Source organism: Micromys minutus (genome assembly GCF_963924665.1).
Source record: "Micromys minutus genome assembly, chromosome: 2".
Taxonomy (NCBI): Eukaryota; Metazoa; Chordata; class Mammalia; order Rodentia; family Muridae; genus Micromys; species Micromys minutus.
The window spans coordinates 32,425,497-32,446,428 of NC_137971.1; the positions used below are offsets into that span (position 1 = coordinate 32,425,497).

General features: G+C 40.5%; 1 protein-coding gene across 2 annotated transcripts in view; it reads right to left on the minus strand.

Moving 5' to 3' along the window:
- Positions 1-243: 243 nt before the first annotated feature.
- The window catches only part of VLDLR (very low density lipoprotein receptor), a 35,963-nt gene continuing 15,274 nt past the window's right edge, over positions 244-20,932 (minus strand). The window contains exons 4-20 of one of the 2 annotated variants that reach the window (XM_080912418.1): positions 18,827-18,949; positions 17,442-17,564; positions 15,419-15,790; positions 15,210-15,332; positions 14,996-15,118; positions 14,291-14,410; positions 14,062-14,187; positions 13,410-13,581; positions 12,594-12,812; positions 11,009-11,127; positions 10,301-10,440; positions 9,852-9,993; positions 8,518-8,664; positions 7,561-7,644; positions 7,211-7,291; positions 6,285-6,454; positions 244-5,191 (exon numbers count right to left, since the gene is read on the minus strand). In XM_080912418.1, coding sequence (XP_080768544.1) covers positions 5,156-5,191; positions 6,285-6,454; positions 7,211-7,291; positions 7,561-7,644; positions 8,518-8,664; positions 9,852-9,993; positions 10,301-10,440; positions 11,009-11,127; positions 12,594-12,812; positions 13,410-13,581; positions 14,062-14,187; positions 14,291-14,410; positions 14,996-15,118; positions 15,210-15,332; positions 15,419-15,790; positions 17,442-17,564; positions 18,827-18,949 — 2,420 coding nt within the window. In that variant the 3' untranslated portion in view covers positions 244-5,155. The remainder of the gene's footprint in view (positions 5,192-6,284; positions 6,455-7,210; positions 7,292-7,560; positions 7,645-8,517; positions 8,665-9,851; positions 9,994-10,300; positions 10,441-11,008; positions 11,128-12,593; positions 12,813-13,409; positions 13,582-14,061; positions 14,188-14,290; positions 14,411-14,995; positions 15,119-15,209; positions 15,333-15,418; positions 15,791-17,441; positions 17,565-18,826; positions 18,950-20,932) is intronic. The other variant, XM_080912419.1, reaches the window with a different exon arrangement.

Genomic DNA, 20,932 nt, shown 5'->3' on the forward strand with positions numbered 1-20,932 from the left:
GGAAGAGGAATGGGGTAGAGGATTTTGAGGAGATGACTAAGAAACTGGTACTTGTGATCAGGCCCTACTGTCCTTTTCAGGGTGGCAAGATAGGGGTCATCTTAACCTGACCAGTTCAGGTCTGAATGATTCTTGTTGTTTTCTTTAAAGTGCAACTGTGTTAGTTATTTAGCTGAGAAAAGAAGGAGGATTTGAACAAATGTTTTCCCAAGAAGGTCTCTAGAAAAAGTAGACTTGCAACAATTATTTCAAAAATAAATTTTTATTTAAGATAAATGTACAGTTCATTTAGAGAAAAATAATTATCTACAGGTCAGCAGGACTGGTTGTGTTCCAACATGTGCCTTTACAACAATGACGGTACTAAGACAGTGGTCTGGTGTATGTGTGTGGGGGCCCCCTGAAGCATTACATGCTCTTCAGCCATATTTCGAGTATCAAGTGTAATGTTTAAAAGAGGCAAGAGAGTTTTGTGAAAGCCAGCCATTTTGTTCAGAGACATTCTCTCCTCTCCAATTGTATACCTAATTTGAGAAACAGTCTTGTGTCCCGGCAGATTCTAGAACACTTGAGATCAGTTTTAAAAACACTTGGTACAGTTTTAAAGTCACAGTACCATCATCATTCTGTGAATAAGCCATATTTCCTGTCTCCTGTGATATGTTCTCCACTTGGCTGCATTGGAATCTTAAAATTATTGTATGGTAGCTTGCTTTCTTCTAATATGCTCTGCTGGGGAATGATGTCATAGCTCCAAATTCCTTTAGGAAATCTTTTTTTTTTTCCTTAAAGCCATTCTTATTTCTATTTGGATGGCCAAGTAAAAAGATTCTACCAAGTCTAGCATCTTGAAGTCACGGCTTAACTGAGTTATACTGTGCTATTGTGATGCCACGCTACTGGCTTTATAGTTCTGTGCACCATCATCCTGGATAAACAGGAAATCTGTAACAACTGAGAAACTGCAGAGATGTTCAGCAAACCTATAGGAAAAGATACTCAGAAAATACACAATGTGACATCCAACTTAACATTTGCACCGGAGAGCACCCTTTCCCTAGACCATGGCAGCAAGCTTATTTGGTTTGGAATCTCGAGTGGTTCATAGTCTTAGCTTTCACATCATCAAAACCAAGATAATATTTGCCTATTAGGGTTTCTGAGAAGCACTAATAAAAGACAGCAGAGCACTTATTTTGCAGAATATTAAGCATATAGTAAGTACTGAAGAGTCATAAAAACACTTCAACAGCCACTTAAAAGAACTGAGATCCTTCCTGAATGGTGTGATGGGAAACAAATGTATCAAGGCTAAGAACCCTGTTACTCACTGAGTAAAGCTGCCTGCCATGCTCACTGATGAGGGCACTTACCAGTTCCTGGGTTGTGGAACAACACACACTGACAGTCATAGTCAGTACATGAGCCCATACACACCAGATGCTGGACACTGTGCTGAGCTCCTGGATTCTCCTGCTGTATCATGCCATGTTCCCAGTGAATTCCTATTATCTCCATCCTACAAAGATGCTTATATATTTGCCCAAGCTAAGCACACCAGGGACAAAGAAGCATGTGCTATTGACAATAGCTCATAAATACACACCTAGCTGCCCATCTTACTTTGCCCCTAAGCACAGCCAAAAAGAAAGCCATCCTTGAGATATTCCAGAGTTACTGCTGAGCTGATCCTCCCCACGCTCTTCCTGTTTCCCACTTGTCCCAGGGTTAACACATACATACAACAGGGAAACTTAAATGGACTCTGGGTTTTTGGCCCCACTTCATCCCTGTGTCTTGGATGAACCAGGTTCAGAAACACTAAACATTGTAAACTGACACTGTAAAGAGGTGGGGCCTCTGATCACAACCCTCAACTTAGGACCCTCTAGTTCTTAGGGCAAAAAACTTATAATTAGCTTTTCATTGGTAAAGGTCGATGGATGGGAATGAGATTCCGACAAACATGTTTATTATCCTATGAAGCTCCTGTGAGCTGGCAACCTCCATGCTAGATGTGAGAGAACCAAGTAAACAAAAACCAATGACAAACCCACAAAAACTGTCTCATCTTCAAAGCTATTTTCCTTTCTCCTTGAAAGCAAGACACTCTCAAAGATGTTTTCTCCATTTCTAGAATTTGCCAAGTTTAAGAGTCTAGAATATAGGTGAAGTCAGGACACGGTTCTCAGTATTTCTAAAGAGGGCAAAACACTGACTTTAGAAATTAAGGGCACACTGTATTAGGAGTAGCATTTTTCTTGTTGTTCTTAAAAATTAGGGTGTATGATTTTTTTAAAAAACTTGTTTTGCCACAGGTAAAAGAAAGTAGTGCAGTATTCACTTGGGTTTAAGGGAACATACTGTTTATTAGGATTTTACTAGTGAAGAATGCTAGGAAATCAGTATGTGATGCACAGGAAACCCACCAGCATCTTTGAGGGTGGAGCAAAGACAGTTAAAAGCTAGGATTTGGGTGGGTCCCAGATTTCTGTAGGGTTCTTGACTGAAAAGTGAATCTTTTCACTGGTCAGTAATTGAGCTGTTTAAAACCTGCCAGCTCACTTTTGAGAGGGGATATCTGGCTTCCAATACTAAAAGGAATCAAGCCAAGTGTTCAAGTTAAAGCCTCAAAGAATGAGTTTTGCCCCCTATTTACACAGATCCAAAGGCTCAGAAATGATGCCACATCTTCAGTGTAGCTGTTAAGAGTATTCTAAGGGACCTGGTGATATATGAGCCCTGCTTCTTGACAAGAGGCATGTTGCTTGCAACAACTTCTCAAAATTTTGGATTGAGACTTGGCTGAATTTTTTTTTTTTTTTACCATTCTATACTTTTCAGATATCCCTCAAGTCCCAGATGTTCTACTTTCAGTTGCCTCATGACAGGCTGTTTTAATTAGAAATATCCTTTTTAGAATCTGATATTTCATATTTTGAATTATCTACTACTGAGCCCTAGAGCAGTGGCTCTCAACCTTTCTAATGCCATGAGCCTTTAATACAGTTTCTCACGTTGCGGTGGCCCTAAACCATAAGATTATTTTATTACTAGTTCATAACTGCAAATTTTATAGTGTTATAAATCACAATGGAAATCTTTGATAGTCAGAATATTTGTTATGTGATCCTCTCCCCCAAAAGGGTTACAACCTACATGTTGAAAACGGATGCTCTAGAGACTCAACCAACTATAGCAACCCATCCCATATAGAGTTCTTAAGGTCTTGTTTGAGTGGTAAAGGCCAAGGATCTCTCATCCCTTGTGAATTATATAATCAATTAGCAGTCTCACCAGTTAACTAGCTACTCTAGCCAAACTTAACAATACTCTGTCAATATTTAAGCACTTCATTTTTACAAATGACTTTGTGACTTGTAAATTCCAGAAAGTTCTGCCTAATGTTGGATTTTTACAGAAGAGGTTAAAAAATGACCTTGACTTTTCAGATGCTGGCTCAGCCATTTCATCCCAAGGAACCAGTGACATTTATCGTGACCACTTCACATTGAGGTCAGAGCATCTTGTATGTTTTGAGCTTTGTATCTTCCTTCACTTCCAGGAATCTTGAGACTTGAGTCAGGATGTGATGGCCAATGTGATGGAAAACTCAAAAGATCTTCCCTTGACACAGCACCACACTTTTTCCTCTCCAACTCCTTATCTGTGTGCCACACAAAATTCCACAATTCTCCACAGAAAGATTATGGCTACATATTTGATGCCATCACACTGACAATTTTGAATACATTACAGTTACACTCTCCATAAAAACAACATTAGAATAGCTTTTGTCAAAGTTTATACCCAAAGCACATGAAGAATTAATGAAAACTATTTTCTGGTCTATATTACTAGGGTTTCTGACTAAGTAGGTTTGGGGTGAGGACCAAGAATCCTCATTTCTGTTAAGTTCCTAGCAGCCCCTGCTGCTGTTCCTAGGACAAGCTAAGTACCATATCTTAGATTGTTCAGAGACACTGCCTAGTATCCTTCCTACCCATCTTCACAGTTAAGACAGGCCAGACTCTTATTTCTAAGAATGAAGCCCTTTCCCATGCCATAGAAGGCACTTGTCTTTGACCTACAAATAATAAAAGAACATAAACAACAAAGCAAGAAAAGCCATGAGGATTTTGTCATGTGTTTCTAGATCGTTGTAGGTAAAAAGAAAAAAATGAAATCTGTTAGTGAAAGGAATTCTGGGAAGACAGTGTCATTTTAAAAATAAAAAGTACACAAGCTAGGTGTAGTGGTGCAGACATGTAATTCTAGAAGTTGAGAGGCTGAGGCAAGAGCATTGTGCACTTGAGGCCAGCAAAGGAAGAAAGGAAGGAAGGAAAGAAGGAAGTGATAGATTTGGGAGAACAAATATTAAATGGTACCTAATTGTTTAGCTAGTTCTTGGTTGTAAAAGATAACTCAGTTATGGGCTTAGGTATACAGCATCAAGAACTAACTATTGCTTAGGTGTCTAGGACATTTGCTGCTACTCTTCCCAGAAGCTCATCTTAGAGGAATAATCAAAACCATGGTGAAGCTGCTTGGTTTAATTTTTTTTTTTTTAGCACTTGAAAAAAAATGTACAGTAGTCTGAAGTCAGTCTTTGCAAACCTCTACAGAGGTCAAAGATTTCATTCATACGTACAAAATTAGTTACAAATTTTTTTTTTGGCGATTTCATCTTAGTAACCCGTTTTATCCTATTGCCATTGTCCCAACCATTGAAAAAGTTTACAATAATTTACATAGAAATATCTTCAAAGTGCTTAAGAATAGTGATTGTTCTCTGGGATATGTACAGGTGGCCTATACAGTGTATGTACAGGTGGGAGTCACTATAGCACAAGGGTCATTGCTGGAATATGGCTTTCTAGGGAAAGTGCATATTTGGCCAGAGATGGCAATACTGTCTAGGGATTCAAGGGTTACAGATACTTGGTAACCACATCCAAAGCTGAAGTATAATGTGGCCAAGAATATTTACAAAAGTAATATAAAAATGATCAAGTACACAAACTTGATCCATGAAAAGATATCTTGATGTACTTCCAGATGGGAGGAAGAAAAGAGACTTCAGCGGTGGCTCTGTTACCATTCCAGAGTGGGGTGTCATTGGAGTAGACCTCATAGATCAAGACTTGTTCAGAACTCAAGCCAAATCATCATCTGTGCTTACAACCGATATCTGCAGAGAAGAAAAAAGGTTCCGCTGAGCTTGGTGGTTACTGTTAGTAACTCTACAAAGTGTACTTCACTTTTGAGTTAGTCATTTAAAGACCCAAAGAGTTGGAAGTCAGACACATACATTGTTGTTTGTGTCCCCAAGCTGAAAATCTGAAACACAAAAGGGGCTCCCAAGTCTGAAAATTTCTGAGTATCATGCTACAAAAGGAAAATTCCACATCTATCCTTATGTTGTTGTTTGTGGTCAAAATTAACATACATTAAAATATTGTGTAAAGTATTATAGGCTCTGTGTATGTATATAAAAATATATAAGACAAATGAACTTTGTGTTCAAACTTTTTATGTATGAAAAAAATTCAAAATCCATGTCCTCCTTTAAAAAAAAATTACAAGTTTGGACATTTCTGGTGCCAAGTATTTTAAATAAGGAATATTTAACCTGTACCTACTTGGCAAGAAAAAAAGTTTGACTGATTCTGTTTAAGGACTATAATCTTAAAGACAAATGTGAAAAGATATACAATATGAAGCAAACACTACTTCCTGTTGCAGTGGAGAGCATGCTTCCGTTCAGCATGGTCCTGAAGTAGAGGCCAATAAGTACCTGGGTTTTTAGCAGAAGAACAAGTGATTGCTGTTGTTGCTTTTGTAGAAAGCTATCTCTCCTGGGTGGGATGGAGCACCTCTCCAAGGAAAGCACTTATTACTTTTGGCTAATTGAATCTTACTCAAGCTATTGACTTTCAGTCAACTCTCCCATCCACAATTCTCTTATGTCCACACTGATTTACCTTTAGATATCCAGTATGGAAGGATTGAAGTTTAAAAAGGAGCTCGTTGGTTCATACACTATTCACATGTCATTTCTATAATCTAAAATAAGGTCAAGTAGGACTTACCTCCCTTTCCTCTGTGGGTGAGATGCTTATTAACATTCTAGTGGGCCAGACATTTAGTATTTAACATGCAGTCAATGGAAAAATGTCTGAGACTTAATGTTCCTTCCCAGTCCAGGTAGCCATAGCTAGTGGTTCTAATCTCTTTTGATGCAACTCATGTCAAGCCAGTGAATATAGACAAAGCACACTTACTGCTGGGTATGTGTGTCCTACAGAAGCACTGTGTCTACCGATGTCTATTGAGAGGTCCTCTTCAGTGGTCTTCAAGTACACAGGATTGTCAAAGTTCATGCTTTTCATGTTTTTATGTTGCCAATTCCTCCACATCAAGTAGCCACCTACTGCTGCCATCACTAAGAGCACTGATAAAAAAAAATCAGAGGTGACTAGGCAAAGTCTACTGTTTATGGGTCTATGGTAATTTACACTAACAAGAGTTCCATGTTTTAGGGAGCTTAGACAACTAGAAGTTGTAATATAGGTGAGACAAAGTTTTGAAATAAGTTCAGCTCAGTGGTTGTGTCAATCTTTGCACTGGGGGGTGGGGTAGAGGAAGTGTATCCAGGGAAGTATAGAGTCCTGAGCCCCAGTCCTAGGCCAAATACATAAAAATTACAGAAACTTGTAGAGTGCTAGTCAGGTGGTTCTGTGAGTTAGGTCAACCAGTAAGCTAGGTCAAAGGAGACATTAAAGCAAAATACCTTCAAATTCACATGACTGAAAGTGGATTTAGAGACTTTTACTCTGAGTTTGAAAATACTTAAACTACTTTTAATTTACCCTTTATGGATTCTACAGCATTGACCTTTTGCTCACCTCTTCTTTGGGAGTGATTGTATACAACAATGGGACTAGAATGGGATTATTATTAGAGACTTCCTCTAAATAGGGATAATAAGCAAGGTTAATAAGTTAAACATACCATAAAGCCTTATAGACAATTGATAGATATTCACCATCAAGGGGAAGATGGCACTGAACAGTAGGTACCAAGTAAATGAGAGAGTGAATGGAATTCAGTGTCTCATGCATTATGACAGCCTCAGAGACTGCTGGAAGGTGGCTGTAGATGAACTAAAACTGTCCATAAAATCTATATGAGAAGCAAATTTACTTACAGAGAGGAAGGATGGCCCAGGCAGCTGAAGTCCCTTTTGGGGGAATACTGACTTCAGATACTGCTGTGGTCACATTGATCTCTACAAGAAAAGAGAAGGCATCAGTCTATAAAGATATGAATTAAGACTTAGACATCTACTGTTTAGGTAGAGATCCTCATACCTTTGCACCTAATATTGATATCTACAATTAGATATCAGAAAAACTTTGGCTTAATATTATTTGAGTCTAAATTTTTGTATTTTAGGCACGAGTAGCCAGTCGGGGCAGAGCCAGTAGTTAAAGGCTGCATTAATTTTTTAAGCGGCAGTTAGTTGAGATTAACAGTTTGCAGTGCTGGACCCAATACCTCCAGGAACCAGTCCACTAGTTCGTAGAGTGTCTGTTGTGCTGATATCTTTTGTCTCACTGTAAGTCACAGGAGTTGAAGTACCTGGATTATAAAAACCAAGAACCTGGTTAAGGTCAAGGTTCCTGAGTGGCTGACTGTGTAGTCCAGAGAAGTCATGCTGAAAGGGTATTTTAACCAGGTAAAAGAAGACAACCCACTGCAGAATTAACTTGTAAAGTGGAAATATTAGAATGGAGAGAAACAGCCAGCCTTGCGCAAAAATTCGGAAACATAGGAAACATTGGGCATTGTGGTCAGCATGGCAATTCAGAAATATTCAGACAAATGGATTCCTCTCAACAAAGCCCCAAGTTCCAGAAATTTCCACAAATGTTCTCAAACTAGTGTGCTATGCACGCCAGGGGGATCTTTTACCTATTTCCTTAGAAAACTGTGTAAGCACTTATTATGGTACTACATGAGGATAATTGAGATTATCATGTGAGCTCCTTGCTTACAACCAGCAAGTTCAGATTGCTGCTTAATCAAAAGCTGAGAATCAACTGTTAAAATTTAAGTTCAGACTATCTGTGAGTTTAAATTTGTGTCATCCTATGAAGCCAGTAGTGTCCTGAAAACATAGCCTCCTTTCTCAAGTGCCTTCAGTATATTTGTGCTACCCACTATGGAAGACTTTAATTAGTTAAAAACTGGCTAGCCTAGGGCATATTAATGGGTACAAGTTAGCATGTGGTACACTGATACTTTGGTCCCCTCTAAATTCAACTGATGTTGAAATGGGTCACAAGTGAACCCCAAAGCACTGCCATATAACTGTAACATCTGATCACCTATTCTGAAATCAATTTCAAAGATTAGCCATAACAGAGTCTCTAAAATCCAGGCAAGTTGTAGCTGGTGTCTTATAATGCTCATTCTATGTCTTGCTTGGGGTTGAAATGTTGAAAGCCTTACTTTGACACTCGCGTCCATTTTCTTCGAGATTGTACCCATTAGGACAAGAACAGGTATATTTTGGAGAGTGGTCATTGATCTGTGGTGCTGGAAGGCAGAGGTATTCACATCCTCCATTCTCCATATCTTCTTCACACCAGTTTTTACCTAGTTGGAGGGAAAAGGTTCTTTAAAATAGGCACTGTAGTATTAACTACCTATGTTTGGTCTACTCTTAAGTTCTTCAAGTGAGACTAGCATCAATGAAGAACGGGTCTCACTGGAGTTGGATGGGTATCAATCAATGTATTGGAAGTAAACTCTAAAGATACCTGATTCAATGGAGTCTTGGAAACAGAGTAAAAGTTATGTCTTCCATGGGTAGATGAGAAGGGAGAGACCAGGCCTGGCTCACACTGTGTATTCAAACTCAGAGCAAAGACTTAGACAGAAACAAATCATAATTTCCTGGCTTTATATTGACTTACTCCTGCAATGTGTTAAGAAACTCAGTCTCAGGGAGGTATGAGGGTCTCATTAGATAGACAAGCTGGTGTTCTGGGCAGAAGAAAACATGACTAGATATAATTGATAACTTGTTAAATCCTTTATAAGATGTGTTATGGTGGAGAAAAGGTGTTACAGATTAAGTTGTGTCCTTCTATAAAATTTGCACATTGAATTTCTAAATATCTTAGAATGTGACCTTAGTAGCAGATATGGTGTTGACAGACATATTGGAGTTAAGATGAAGTCATTAGGGTTAGGTCTTAATCTTAAGTGTCCAGTGTCCTTCCCAGAAGATGAACTATGGGTACAACCACATATCAAAAGAAGATATGAATAGATGCTGTGGGGAAATGGACATCTTCTAGTCAATAACAGAGGGAAAAAGCCTTCCCTCAAGTCTCCAAAAGGAACCAACTTACCAACACCTTGACTTTATACTTTTAGTTTCCAGATTGCAAGACAATACTATATTTCTGTTGTTTAAGCATTCAATTTGTGTTATTTTGCTACAGTAAACCTAGAAAACTAATCATGAGGAGTGTCTGTGGCCTGAAGGTTACCATGGAAACCGATACAACAGGCTTAGAATGGAAGACCCAGAAGATGCAGAGATGAAAGCTATGCCACTAAGGGTTGGAAGGAGCTAAGAGCTGACTCTGAAGCCATTTCATTAAGATGGCTAGAAGGAGATATCAGGCATCAAGTGTAGAGTTGGGCCTAGGATTCAAGAGGACAAATGTTCTGTTTTAAAGGGAGTTGAGTTGCTAAGGGAGTTAGTAAGTAGTAAGTTCTGGATCATACTACTTCTTAGCATGGTCATTAAGGAGTGGGCGTCTTCATGTTACCTGACGGCTGGACGAGTTCATGGTAGATAATGATATCTTGGGCATCATTGAGATTGTTCACTAGAGTAGCCAGCTCTAACCCAGTGAATTTATTAGCGCCGTACACTGCTTCATTTTCTCCATCTATCCAGTAGACACGATCCTAAAACAGAACCCTACAATTAGCATGTAGATCCAAGGCTGGCATAAACTAAGAGCTAAGATTATCATGATTTACTTGCCATTTAATGAGGCAAGGTTTCTGAATGATTCTCTGTAACACCAAGGACCGAGGGTAAGAGAAGCAAATTCTTTGTGGACTTAGCATCTAATGTATAGCAGACTTTAAAGACATAGTGTCTAATGTACACCAGGCTTTAGATAAAGGTTTTTCAGTTGGCTACTGCTCCTCCCTCTTCTCATAGAACTGTCCCAAAAGCATCCACATAGACATGAGGCATGAGTCTTACCTCAAATATGGTGAGTGCAAGAGGATGAGCTAGAAACTCCAGAGACTCGAGCACTATCCTACGATCTTGACCATTCAGGTCCACACTAGAGAGCATGTGCAACTTGGAATCTAGCCAGTAGAGGCGGCTTTTGACAAGGTCTAGGCAGGAAAAGAATTCACATGATATAAGCTATTGCTGTTCTGGCTTCTATTTAAAACTCCCAAAGAACCTATTCTATGTATGGTTTCTTCTCTATCAGGAATTCTTAATGAGGACAATATAATACTTGTGAAGCCACCAAAAGAACATGTGTTTGCATTCTCTCTGTGGGGGCCAGTGGGGTTTCTAAGATTCTCAAAGCCATTGACTCACGATATGCTACATTAGAGAGAGAAGGCTTGTATTTTGTATTTCTTCCCAGATAATGCAGAAGGAAACAGTTACAAGCTACCACATGGGAAAGGCAAATGCACCATGCCTCATATGAGAAGTAACAAAGATCCAAGGTTTCCTAAGTTTCTGTTGCCTATTAGACCAACCAGATGACAAGCCAGCCTTCCTGACATGTGTAATTTGTTAAGTCTGGATGTTTGTTTAGCTACTTTCTCCCAAAGTTTCCACTATAGGTAGAACTGGGAAAATCATTTCAAATGAATAATGGGCATACATTTAAAAACCATGACGGGAGTTAACTAGCCTGTGGGGGTTGGGGAAGGACATACATACCAAGTGTAATTCCGTTAGGCCATTGGATGTCCTCTGTCACCAGTGGACGCCTATCAAATCCATTCATTCCTGCTTTTTCTATTTTAGCTGGCTCACCCCAGTCTGACCAGTAAACAAAGCTGGGAAGAATGAAATCAGAGAAGTGCCTTAATGGACTAGAAGAATAAAGTTTTACCTGAGAACAAAAGCTTAAAGAATGAGCAGAAAACGCTTAAGCTTGAGGCTCTTGAGATAAATGCTGATGCTTAAGGCTCTAATTCTGTTTTGAGTAAATTAAACTTAACAGCTAGAATTCACAAGGGTTAGAAGCACAGTTTAGTGGTAGAATATTTGGCCTACCATGTGTGAGGCTCTGGGTTCACTCCTCAGGACTATAGGATGCAATAATATAATTTCCAAGTCCCAGCCATATTAGTCTGTGTTGATGTAATATGTAACTATCAGCCCAAAGTTCCTTTTTAAAGGTACATTTTCCTATCAATTCTACAGGAAGAGCTTAGAGATTGTTCTAATGATATTTCATAGGGATCAGCTGTGATCACTGCAGTCAACTCTCTAAGCAGCCTGCCTCAGTGAAACATTTTGACAAAGGTCTTTTCCTCTCAATTGAACTTTCATATAATTTGCATTTTATATAGAAACTCTGAGGGGACAGGGCTATGAAAATCCCAGCATTTCCTGCAAGTCCTAGATTTGAATACCTAGAGCTAACAAACCCAGTAAAGTATTCTTCCTCTGTCTCTGTCTCTATCTCTCTCTCTCTCTCTCTGTCTCTGTTTCTCTACCCTCTTCCCCTGCCCTTCACACACATGCACACACAGAGAAGCTGGGTAGGTAAACGGTTCAGACATAGCTGTTGGTGTATGTACTCTATGAAATCTAAAGCATTGCTAATGCCACCAAACAGCTGAATAAGGAGAGACTGATAGAATAGGGGGATTCCCAAAGGGAAACTGGGAAAGGGGATAACATTTGTAATGTGAGTAAAGAAAATATCCAATTAAAAAAAAAGGAAAAAAGAAGAAGAAGTCATGAGATTGGGAGTGCCAATGACACATAAGAGCTGCCCAGAACTGCTCCATATTTTGTCACTCACAGCATTTTTTTTATTAGTATATATTCATTATATAGCACGATTGATTTCATAGACATTTTCATCCAAATTTATCATGCACACAGTGGAATTTTATTTAGTTGTAAAGAAAAAGAAGAAAACTATAGCATTTTCAGGAAAATGGAGGCAATTGTAGGCGATCATATTAAGTATAGGAAGATGCTAACAACAAATCTTTTCTTCTATTTATAGAGAGCCTAGGTTTTATAAAGATGAATTGTATGTGTGTGTGTGGGAAGAACAGAGACATGAGATCAGAAAAAAAAAAAAAGAGAATGAACCGGGAACGGTGGGAGGGGCATAAGGAAAGAAAGTAGGAGGGGCTAGGGGATGAATGCTGTCATTGATGTCTTGAACTAGCTCATTCTTTTCTTGGGCATTCTTAGGATGAGTAAGCTCTTTATGAGAAAAGATCCCGACTATGCTGCTAGCACCTAGAAGGTGAAGTGGAAGAAAACATAGAATACCAACCCAGACAACGGATCCACAGCTATGGAGGCAGGCTCTCGCAAGTCAGAGTTAAACAGGAACTTCCTCTTGGTTCCATCTAGGGTAGCTACTGAAATAGTCTTAGAAGCCGCATCAGTCCAGTAGATGGTCTTGTACACCCAATCAACAGCAATGGCTGCAGGATTATAGACATTGTCGATCATTTTAAAATGTCTACCAACCTTGTCATCAATTGAGGCACTGAAACAGAATAGGTCACAAGAAATTTAAAAGTTGTCACCATTGGGCCCTGGAGAATGGATGTTTTGCTTACAAAATGTTCAATTGCTTTACTCCAAAAGGACTCTAGGAACGTCATCCTCAGCACTGAAATCATTCAGCCATGTTGCTTGGGGATGGGAAATTAGGGATACTGGATCTTATTTAGGTGTGGACATGAACTTCCAGTGCGAGCTCAGAGCCCAACAAAATTAGAAAGGAGACATTCAACTGAGTAGCCATCTTCCCTGCTTTACAGTTTCCACTGAGGAGAAGCTGTTGCAATCATTTCTATTTGCAGCAAGAAAAGTCAGTTGACAGCTACGAAAGAGGAGAAAATACGAGGAATCCTGATGTCCTACATGGGCATTGTCACCTTTTACATCATGGTCAATGATCATCAAAGTAACAGCTGATGGTTATTTAATAGCTGAAAAAATCAGTGGTGAATTTAAAACTTCCGGCTAAGTAGGTGGTAAACTGGAGCTAGAGAGAAGACCCACCCCCTACTCTAATCTTTTCCACAGGCCTAATGATAGTGATATATGCCCAGATGTTAGGAATGCAAGTGGAAGTTACCTGAAGATGGCTTTTTGGCTTAGATCAGCCCAAAATAGCTTCTGAGCTGCAATGTCAGCATCAAGAGCCACTGTGTTTCTTAGTTGTTCTACAAGTTGGATGTATTCCTTCCTCTCTAGTCCAATCTTCCTGATGTCTCTTCGATTAGTGAAGATCAGACTTGGCTCTTTACCTGTAAGACATAAGCCAGGTTGACTTAGTTTTGCTATAAGGCAAGATCCTCTAAGTCACCTCCTCTCCACAGAGGACCAGTTATAAAGATACTGCTGAACATCTCAGTAGTATCCAGTCTGGAGTTCCAGCCCCCAGACCTGCAAGTACTTCTGCCTTGTGCAGAAAGGCAGTCTTGGGGTTACAGCACTCAAGAGTAAGGTGGCTCATAAACAAGTTACTTGTTTGAATTGTGCTCAATTTTAGAAACAGAAAAAAAGAAAATATAGTGAATATTCATAGTATCCTATGCAAAGGGAAGGACCAAGGCAGATGCTGGAAAGATGGTTTATTTTAAGCTATCCTGCTGCACTAGGAGTTTAATAGCATTGCTCTGGGGTGTGACTTTATGGATAGGTTGACTGCTGCAGTCACCAACTGTACCTTTTAGAATCACTAACTCAAAAAGGTACCAGAGCAACACCAGCCCAAGTCCATTTACCTACTGCCTTGCACACGCCAGTGGCAAGATCCATTTGATAGCCCCGACTACATTCACACTTGTAACCGCCTTTTAAGTTGATACAAATTTGACTGCAGATCCCCGGATTTTGGCATTCATCAATATCTAGGAGGGAAATTAGAATTAGTCTTGTTCTTCCTCTGTCTTACTAGACATATGTTGCTCTTTCCCATGTCCTCCAGGGGCCAGGCTCGTAGTTTCAACTCACCTCCACAGGTTTTCCTATCTATCAATTCAAACCCAGCCGCACAGTCACATTCATAGCCTATAACTAGGTCTTTGCAGATATGGGAACAGCCACCATTATTGACCAAGCATTCGTTGATATCTGGAATGAAAGGGTAGCAAAGTCATCTGATAGCTTATTTTTGTTTTTAATATAATGAGTTAAGTTTATTCTTTGAGAGTTCTATATACAGATACAATGCATTTTGATCATATCCAGCACTCTGCACCCCACCCAACTCTCGGGAGACACTGCACAAAGGTCTCCCCAACTTCATGGTGCTCATTCTGTTTTCTGTGTTCTAAACCCAGAGTCCAAATTGGTATGACATCTTATTCTTAACTGATAGTTGTCTTGTTCACATCCAATCTCAGGCTACTGGTGATGACTTTTCTAAGATTTGATTATTTGTTTTGTAGATATACATTTCAGGCTGGAAGGTAATTAGCTATGAAGGATTTACTGAAGTTTTGCTGTGGTTTTTTAGCTATCTTGAGGGGATCCTAAACCCGGAATTAATTAGTCACTGAGTAGAATTCAATTTTGTAACAATTTATCTTCAAGCTTAACTATTAAACTTTAGCTCCTTCGGAGTTCAACAGGCACTAAGCAGGGTCCAAACAGCATTGGTTCTGATGGGCGGAACCGAACCACCCTGCTCTGGCTCTGAGAAACCCCCTCACTTACAGCATTCCTTCAGGGGCTCGTCACTCCAGTCTCTGCAATCCTGTTCCTGGTCACATACTTTGCTGATGTCTATGCACTCCCCACTTCTGCACTTGAACTTTCCAGGGCCCAGGCACTGATTGACTATAAAACCAAGAGAAAAGTTCCACTGTTGGTCTGACTGGAGTAGCCAATGGTCTAACCAAACACGATGGAGAGAAAGAACCTCACTCACCATTTTTGCAGTTGACTTCATCAGAACCGTCGACACAGTCCCGGATGCCATTGCATTGCCTGCTGCCATGGATACAGCTGCCATCTTCACATTCAAACTGGTCAGGTCTGCATGTTCGTGAAGCTATGGAAGTAAGCAACAACGATGGAATTAAGCCAAATAGCTTCCGGTTGGCACGCGGAAGAGAACAGAACAGGAAAGTCACTTACGACAATTGACCTCATCGCTGCCATCTTTGCAGTCAGGGTCTCCGTCGCACCGCCACTTTTTGTGAATGCACTCGCCAGAGCCACACTGGATCTCACTGGTGGGACATTTGGTGTGTATCACAGGCTGACGGCCACACTGCTCTAGAGACTCGTCTGATTGGTCGGAACAGTCTGCGTCGTCATCACACACCCAGCTGAGGGGGATGCAGGAAGAGGTGCTACACTGGAACTCGTGGGCACCGCAGGTTGGTGGTGCACAGTCCAGCTCATCACTGCCATCGTCACAGTCATCCTGGCCATTGCACACAAAGTTCCTGGAGACGCAGCGGCCACTGGAGCAAGTGAACTCATCCGCACTACATGTAATGTTGCCTGTTAGAGGGAGGACGCCCCAATGAAAGTACATCAGCACTTTCAAAAAATAATAAAAGACTCTCACCACCCAATCAAATATATTCATCTCTGTTGATTAACTTTAGCTTTCTAATTGAAAAGCTACAATGCTGTTATATTGAGAACAATTCTGAAATATGACAAAACAGTTTCACAATATAAAATAAGATGCAGCCATACTATGTATAAGAGCAGAAATAAAGGACCAAGAAAACAGGAGAAGGCTAGAAACTAACTTGAGATGAGACCCACAACTGACACTTAAAGGAACAGCGTTCAACAGCTTAAGCTGTATTGGGTATTTCATTTTGGAAAGCAGAGTTATATCTAGACCAACCTATTTCATGTCAGCCCAAATCATAACACTAGCTGAGAATACACATCAGCTATATGGGCAAGGTATAATGGATATTAAGGCACTATCCAAAAAGAAACAAACCAAAGAACATTCTACATGGTTCCTTCATTTTGAGTCTTTTAAATAATCATTAGGAATATCATCTTAATAATTTTTAGGTTTTTTTTTTTTAAAAAACATTCTTGCTAGGAGCAGAATTGCAGCCTAGCAACCCCGCATGCTATTGATGACAAGGTATTCATAGTAGCCAGTTTAGATTTTGACTTAAATTCCTGCCAAACATACCGAGGTTATGATTTGGTGGTGATTGGACAGGAGACCATGACTCTCTTGGGAAGCAAAGTGTAGATTTGCAAGGGAAATGCTTGGCAGCTCCAGTGGAATACTGGAAATACTCGCCATTACAGTATATGAAGGTCAATTCTCTGACTGACCGTGAAACTCATTGGACTAGGTGCAGTGATATTACCTCACAAAGTGACTTGTACACGCCATACTAGTGTTTGACCTGTGGAGACCCCGAGCTCCCTTGGATACTGCTGAAGCCTGAAGCTATGAAACTCATCAAACTTGGGTTATAGAGGCGCCTTAAAGGGGCAGACATTTGAAAGAAATCCGGGCAAAGTTTATTTAACCTGCAGATTTTCTCCAGGACCTCCCCTTTAACATGAAACACTTTGTTATAGACTTTCCAAGAACCTAAGCATGAAAGAATAGAAAACAGTGCTAGCATTCAGAGACAGGAATCATAATAGGTCAGGTAGGCTTTGTAAGCATTTGCTGGCACCATGCTAGCTCATGCTTCTCTGCTAACTTAACCATAGATTCTACTTGGTGAAAATGTTTGTCTCATACTTGCATATCTTATTCCAAGAAGCTAATCTAACTAAATTTAGGCTGTGTTTGTTGGTCCCATCACCTTCTGGTTTTATTGAGCCACTGTAAGAAAGGCCCATGAGTTACTGTCCTAAAAGACAGAAGCCCATGACCCTGCTACTTTACTAAGCTATGCTAAATGTATTATGCTGGACGTTAAGCACTAAGATGACTTCTCTGCTTGCCTGGACGACACACCAGGCAATAGGCAATTACCAGGAAAAGGCCTTTCCCAGTTTTATGGTGGTTAGGAAGGTCAAACAATTGAGCAGACAGCGAAACCACTACAAAGCGGGTCAGCGGCACTGGATCTTCGGGCTTAAGTTAGCATCCCTTGCCCACCTTTCTTTAGGAAAAGGGTCTTTGGGGTATGCCACTGCACACTGGTCTTCTTACCACAGTTCTCTTCATCTTCTCCACTGTCACAATCATTTTCACCATCGCATCTCCAGGACACTGGGATACACTGAGTAGAACGGGCGCCACAGCTGATTTCATTTATGCGGCATGTTCTCATATCTGTTGATGACATACAGTCTCAAAAGAGCCTCCAAACTGGTCAGTGCAAAGCTGCTGCTCCCGTGCTGCCTGGAAGTGCAACACCTGGGACTCAGTGGTCAGGTACACAGGGCACACTGAGTAGGGGAAGCCAGGCAGATCCTTCGCCAGCTCCGTCCTTAGAAGCTACGCCAAGCAAGGCCAGCTGGCAGCATACCCGAGAACCTTGACCAGGTTATTCCTTCAAGGTTCTGCCGCACGCTTAGTCCTGACTTTTGTTTTACTTGGCACAGTTCAGTTGATTTGTTAGCCTGCTCCTAGTCCATTACTTATGTTTGAATATCAGTGGGCATACCAGATATTGTCACCTAATCCTGACTCCATTAATGGTCAGATGCACTACTGCCTATGAGGCCTCTGATGGAACAGTTTCCTTCCTAGGTCCCCTCTCACATCTTTACACAAGGAAGGACTATGTGTTGAGTTTTACCATGTCATTCTCCACTGAAACATGGGACTGAATATGTGTAGATCCTGTCTAGGACCCTCTGGTTTCTAACTCACTGACAAAATAGTTCTTTGGTTCATGTCAATCCTCTTTCTCCTATGAGAGCAGGCCTCTACTGTGATGGGTCCTCACACTTGTCCTTGTTTTAGCATCTAAATGATCCCAGCTTGATTCCAACCCACCCTTCTCTGTGGCTTTGGGACTTGCCCCTGCATAACAGCCTATGAAAAGAGAGATTTATTTGTACCTTTATGAAGTTTTTCCTACTCAATAACAAACTGTATGGCCCTGGTTTTGGCTACACATTTGCTAAACATCCCCAAATTACCCTATTACTAATCGTCTTCCTGTTTTAATAACAGCTTGTTTTCATAATATAAAAATCTGTGTGTTTCAAAGCTTATGTGTGAGTCTGAGAAAATCGTCACATCTTGACTTTTCTTCTAGGATCAGGGGACCATCTATTCAGTTCCTGTCAAACATCTGAGATCTGTGCACCTAGTCAAGGAGTTCTTAATTGAATCTGCTGGCTTCAGTCTTACGTATTCAATGAGGAAGCTACCCAAGAGAATGTCAGTCTTGTTAGACTACGGAGAGCAGTCTTTAAACGAGAGGGAATAACTGTTAATAGCTTGAATGACCTTCAAGTCAGTTGGCCTCAAGTTTAAGGCAGGCAAAGAAAAATGAATGCCAAGCAATCGATAAAGCATCACTTAGAACGGAGACAGAACATCACAAAAGAGGTCAAGTCCAAAGCAAGTCAAGACACACTCACGGCACTGTTCTGGGCTTTCATCAGAACCGTCTTCACAGTCAGGATCCCCATCACACTGCCATCTGTTAGGAACACACTGGCCGTTTTTGCACACGAAGTCTGACTCAGCACATGTCTTCTTTACTATAAACATTTATTCTCAGAGTTACAATTCAGGTCAGTTGCCCCAGACTTCAATTTTTTTTATTAAAGTAAAGACCATATTTTGGTATATTTCCATTTAAAAATAATGTGGAATCTGGACGGATAATCAAATTGTTGGCATCTCCTGGGAGACTTCAGAAAGCCCATCTTTTCCTCAGGTTTCAGAGGAAGGACTTGGAGGATGATAAAATCAAGGACAGACAAAGGTTGTCCATTGTCTTAAGACCCAGGGTCATCTTAAAATGAACTTGTCTGTACAATGTTAGCCCCATGGATTTCCTCCCACTCCTTCACACAGTGTGACATGTTTTTCCCCAAGACCATTTTCTGTCCCTATAATAGAACATCTGAGAGTGGAAAATTTATAAAGGAAAGAAACTGATTTTGGCTCAAGGTTCTGAGCTGGGAATTCTAAGAGGATGTCATTAGCACCCTCTTACCTTTGAGTGAGGACCTTGTGGCTTGCTTCCTAGCCCACTCTCTTAGTAAGCAATCAGGTCTAGGGAGAAAGGATTTATTCCCTCTCACTGACCTTATCACTTCCTAAGTACCCTACCATTTCACAACACAATACTATTAAAAATCAAACTTCAACGTGAGCTCCAGAGGAGACAAACCACAGAAAAGATTTTTCAACAACCAAATACTCCATTCTACTGGACCCTGCAATAACTATTTGATATGGAGTATGTGTTTCTTCATATACTTCATATTTTTGAAATCCTTACAGTTCTGTTCTAGGAAGCAGGGGGGGGGGGGGGACTGAGGGAGGTGAAGCTGGAGCCTTCTCGGACGGGATTGGTGCCCTTATTAGAAACAGGAATACTTGTTTGCCACCCTCCAATCTCTCTCTCTCTCTCTCTCTCTCTCTCTCTCTCTCTCTGTCTCTCTGTCTCTCTCTGTCTCTGTCTCTCTGTCTCTCTGTCTCTCTCTGTCTCTCTGTCTCTCTGTCTCTCTCTCTCTGTCTCTCTGTCTCTGTCTCTCTGTCTCTCTCTGTCTCTCTGTCTCTCTCTCTGTCTGTCTCTCTCTGTCTCTCTCTCTCTCTCTCTCTCTCTCTCTCTCTCTCCTCCCCTATCGTGGAAAGACATGGGAAGAAAACAGCCTTCTGCATTTCAGAAAAGAGGGCTTTTATCAGACATTCTATCTGCCACTTTTTTGTTTTGGGACTTCCTAACACCTAGAATCCTAAAATCAAAGTTCTATTATTTAAGCCTCCCTACCTATGTTACAGCAGTGCAAACCAAGGCTATTTCAGGGACATCTGTCATAATTCATGCAATGCGGTATGTAGAGGTATGCTCTAGAACCAGATAGTGCCACTCTGGCTGGTCTGCTGGGGTAGAGGAACTCACCCACTAGACAAGCTTAAAGCCAATTATAACACTTATAACAAGTAGTAGGACTTGGAATTCAAAGAGATTTTAGGCTTTCAGCCAAAGTTTGGTTTAACATCAACCAACTGAAAGTCACTCGAGCTGGCAGGATTGAGTCCCATAATTCACAGCTCCCATCAAATAGCCTAAGGCAAAATATCAATTCTGCAAACTGTTCCTATGGTGAGCCTTAGAGTGACACTACATCTTGCCACCCATTCTTTAGACCAGGAAAGTAAATGCCATCTATCCCAGAATCTGAATGAGTCTTGTCAAAGTAGTGAAATGAGATACCAACACACTGTGATTGTCTTTTTAGACTAGATTCCTCCATCCCTATATGTCTATGTTTTTTACTCAAACATCCATTTAAAAACCCCTCTAATCAATTTTCTGTGTTTTTAAATCAGCCAAAGTCTGCAATACTTTGCAAATTTAAAGAAGAGCACTGGGCATGAGGAGTTTAAGCCGGGTAGAGCCCTTGAAGGGCAGGGCTTGTTCTTATGCCTTTCTTGTGAAACCTATAACCTTGGAAGATGGTCAGTTTGTAATGTTCATCATGAGCTGATAAATTACGGTGATTGCTAAG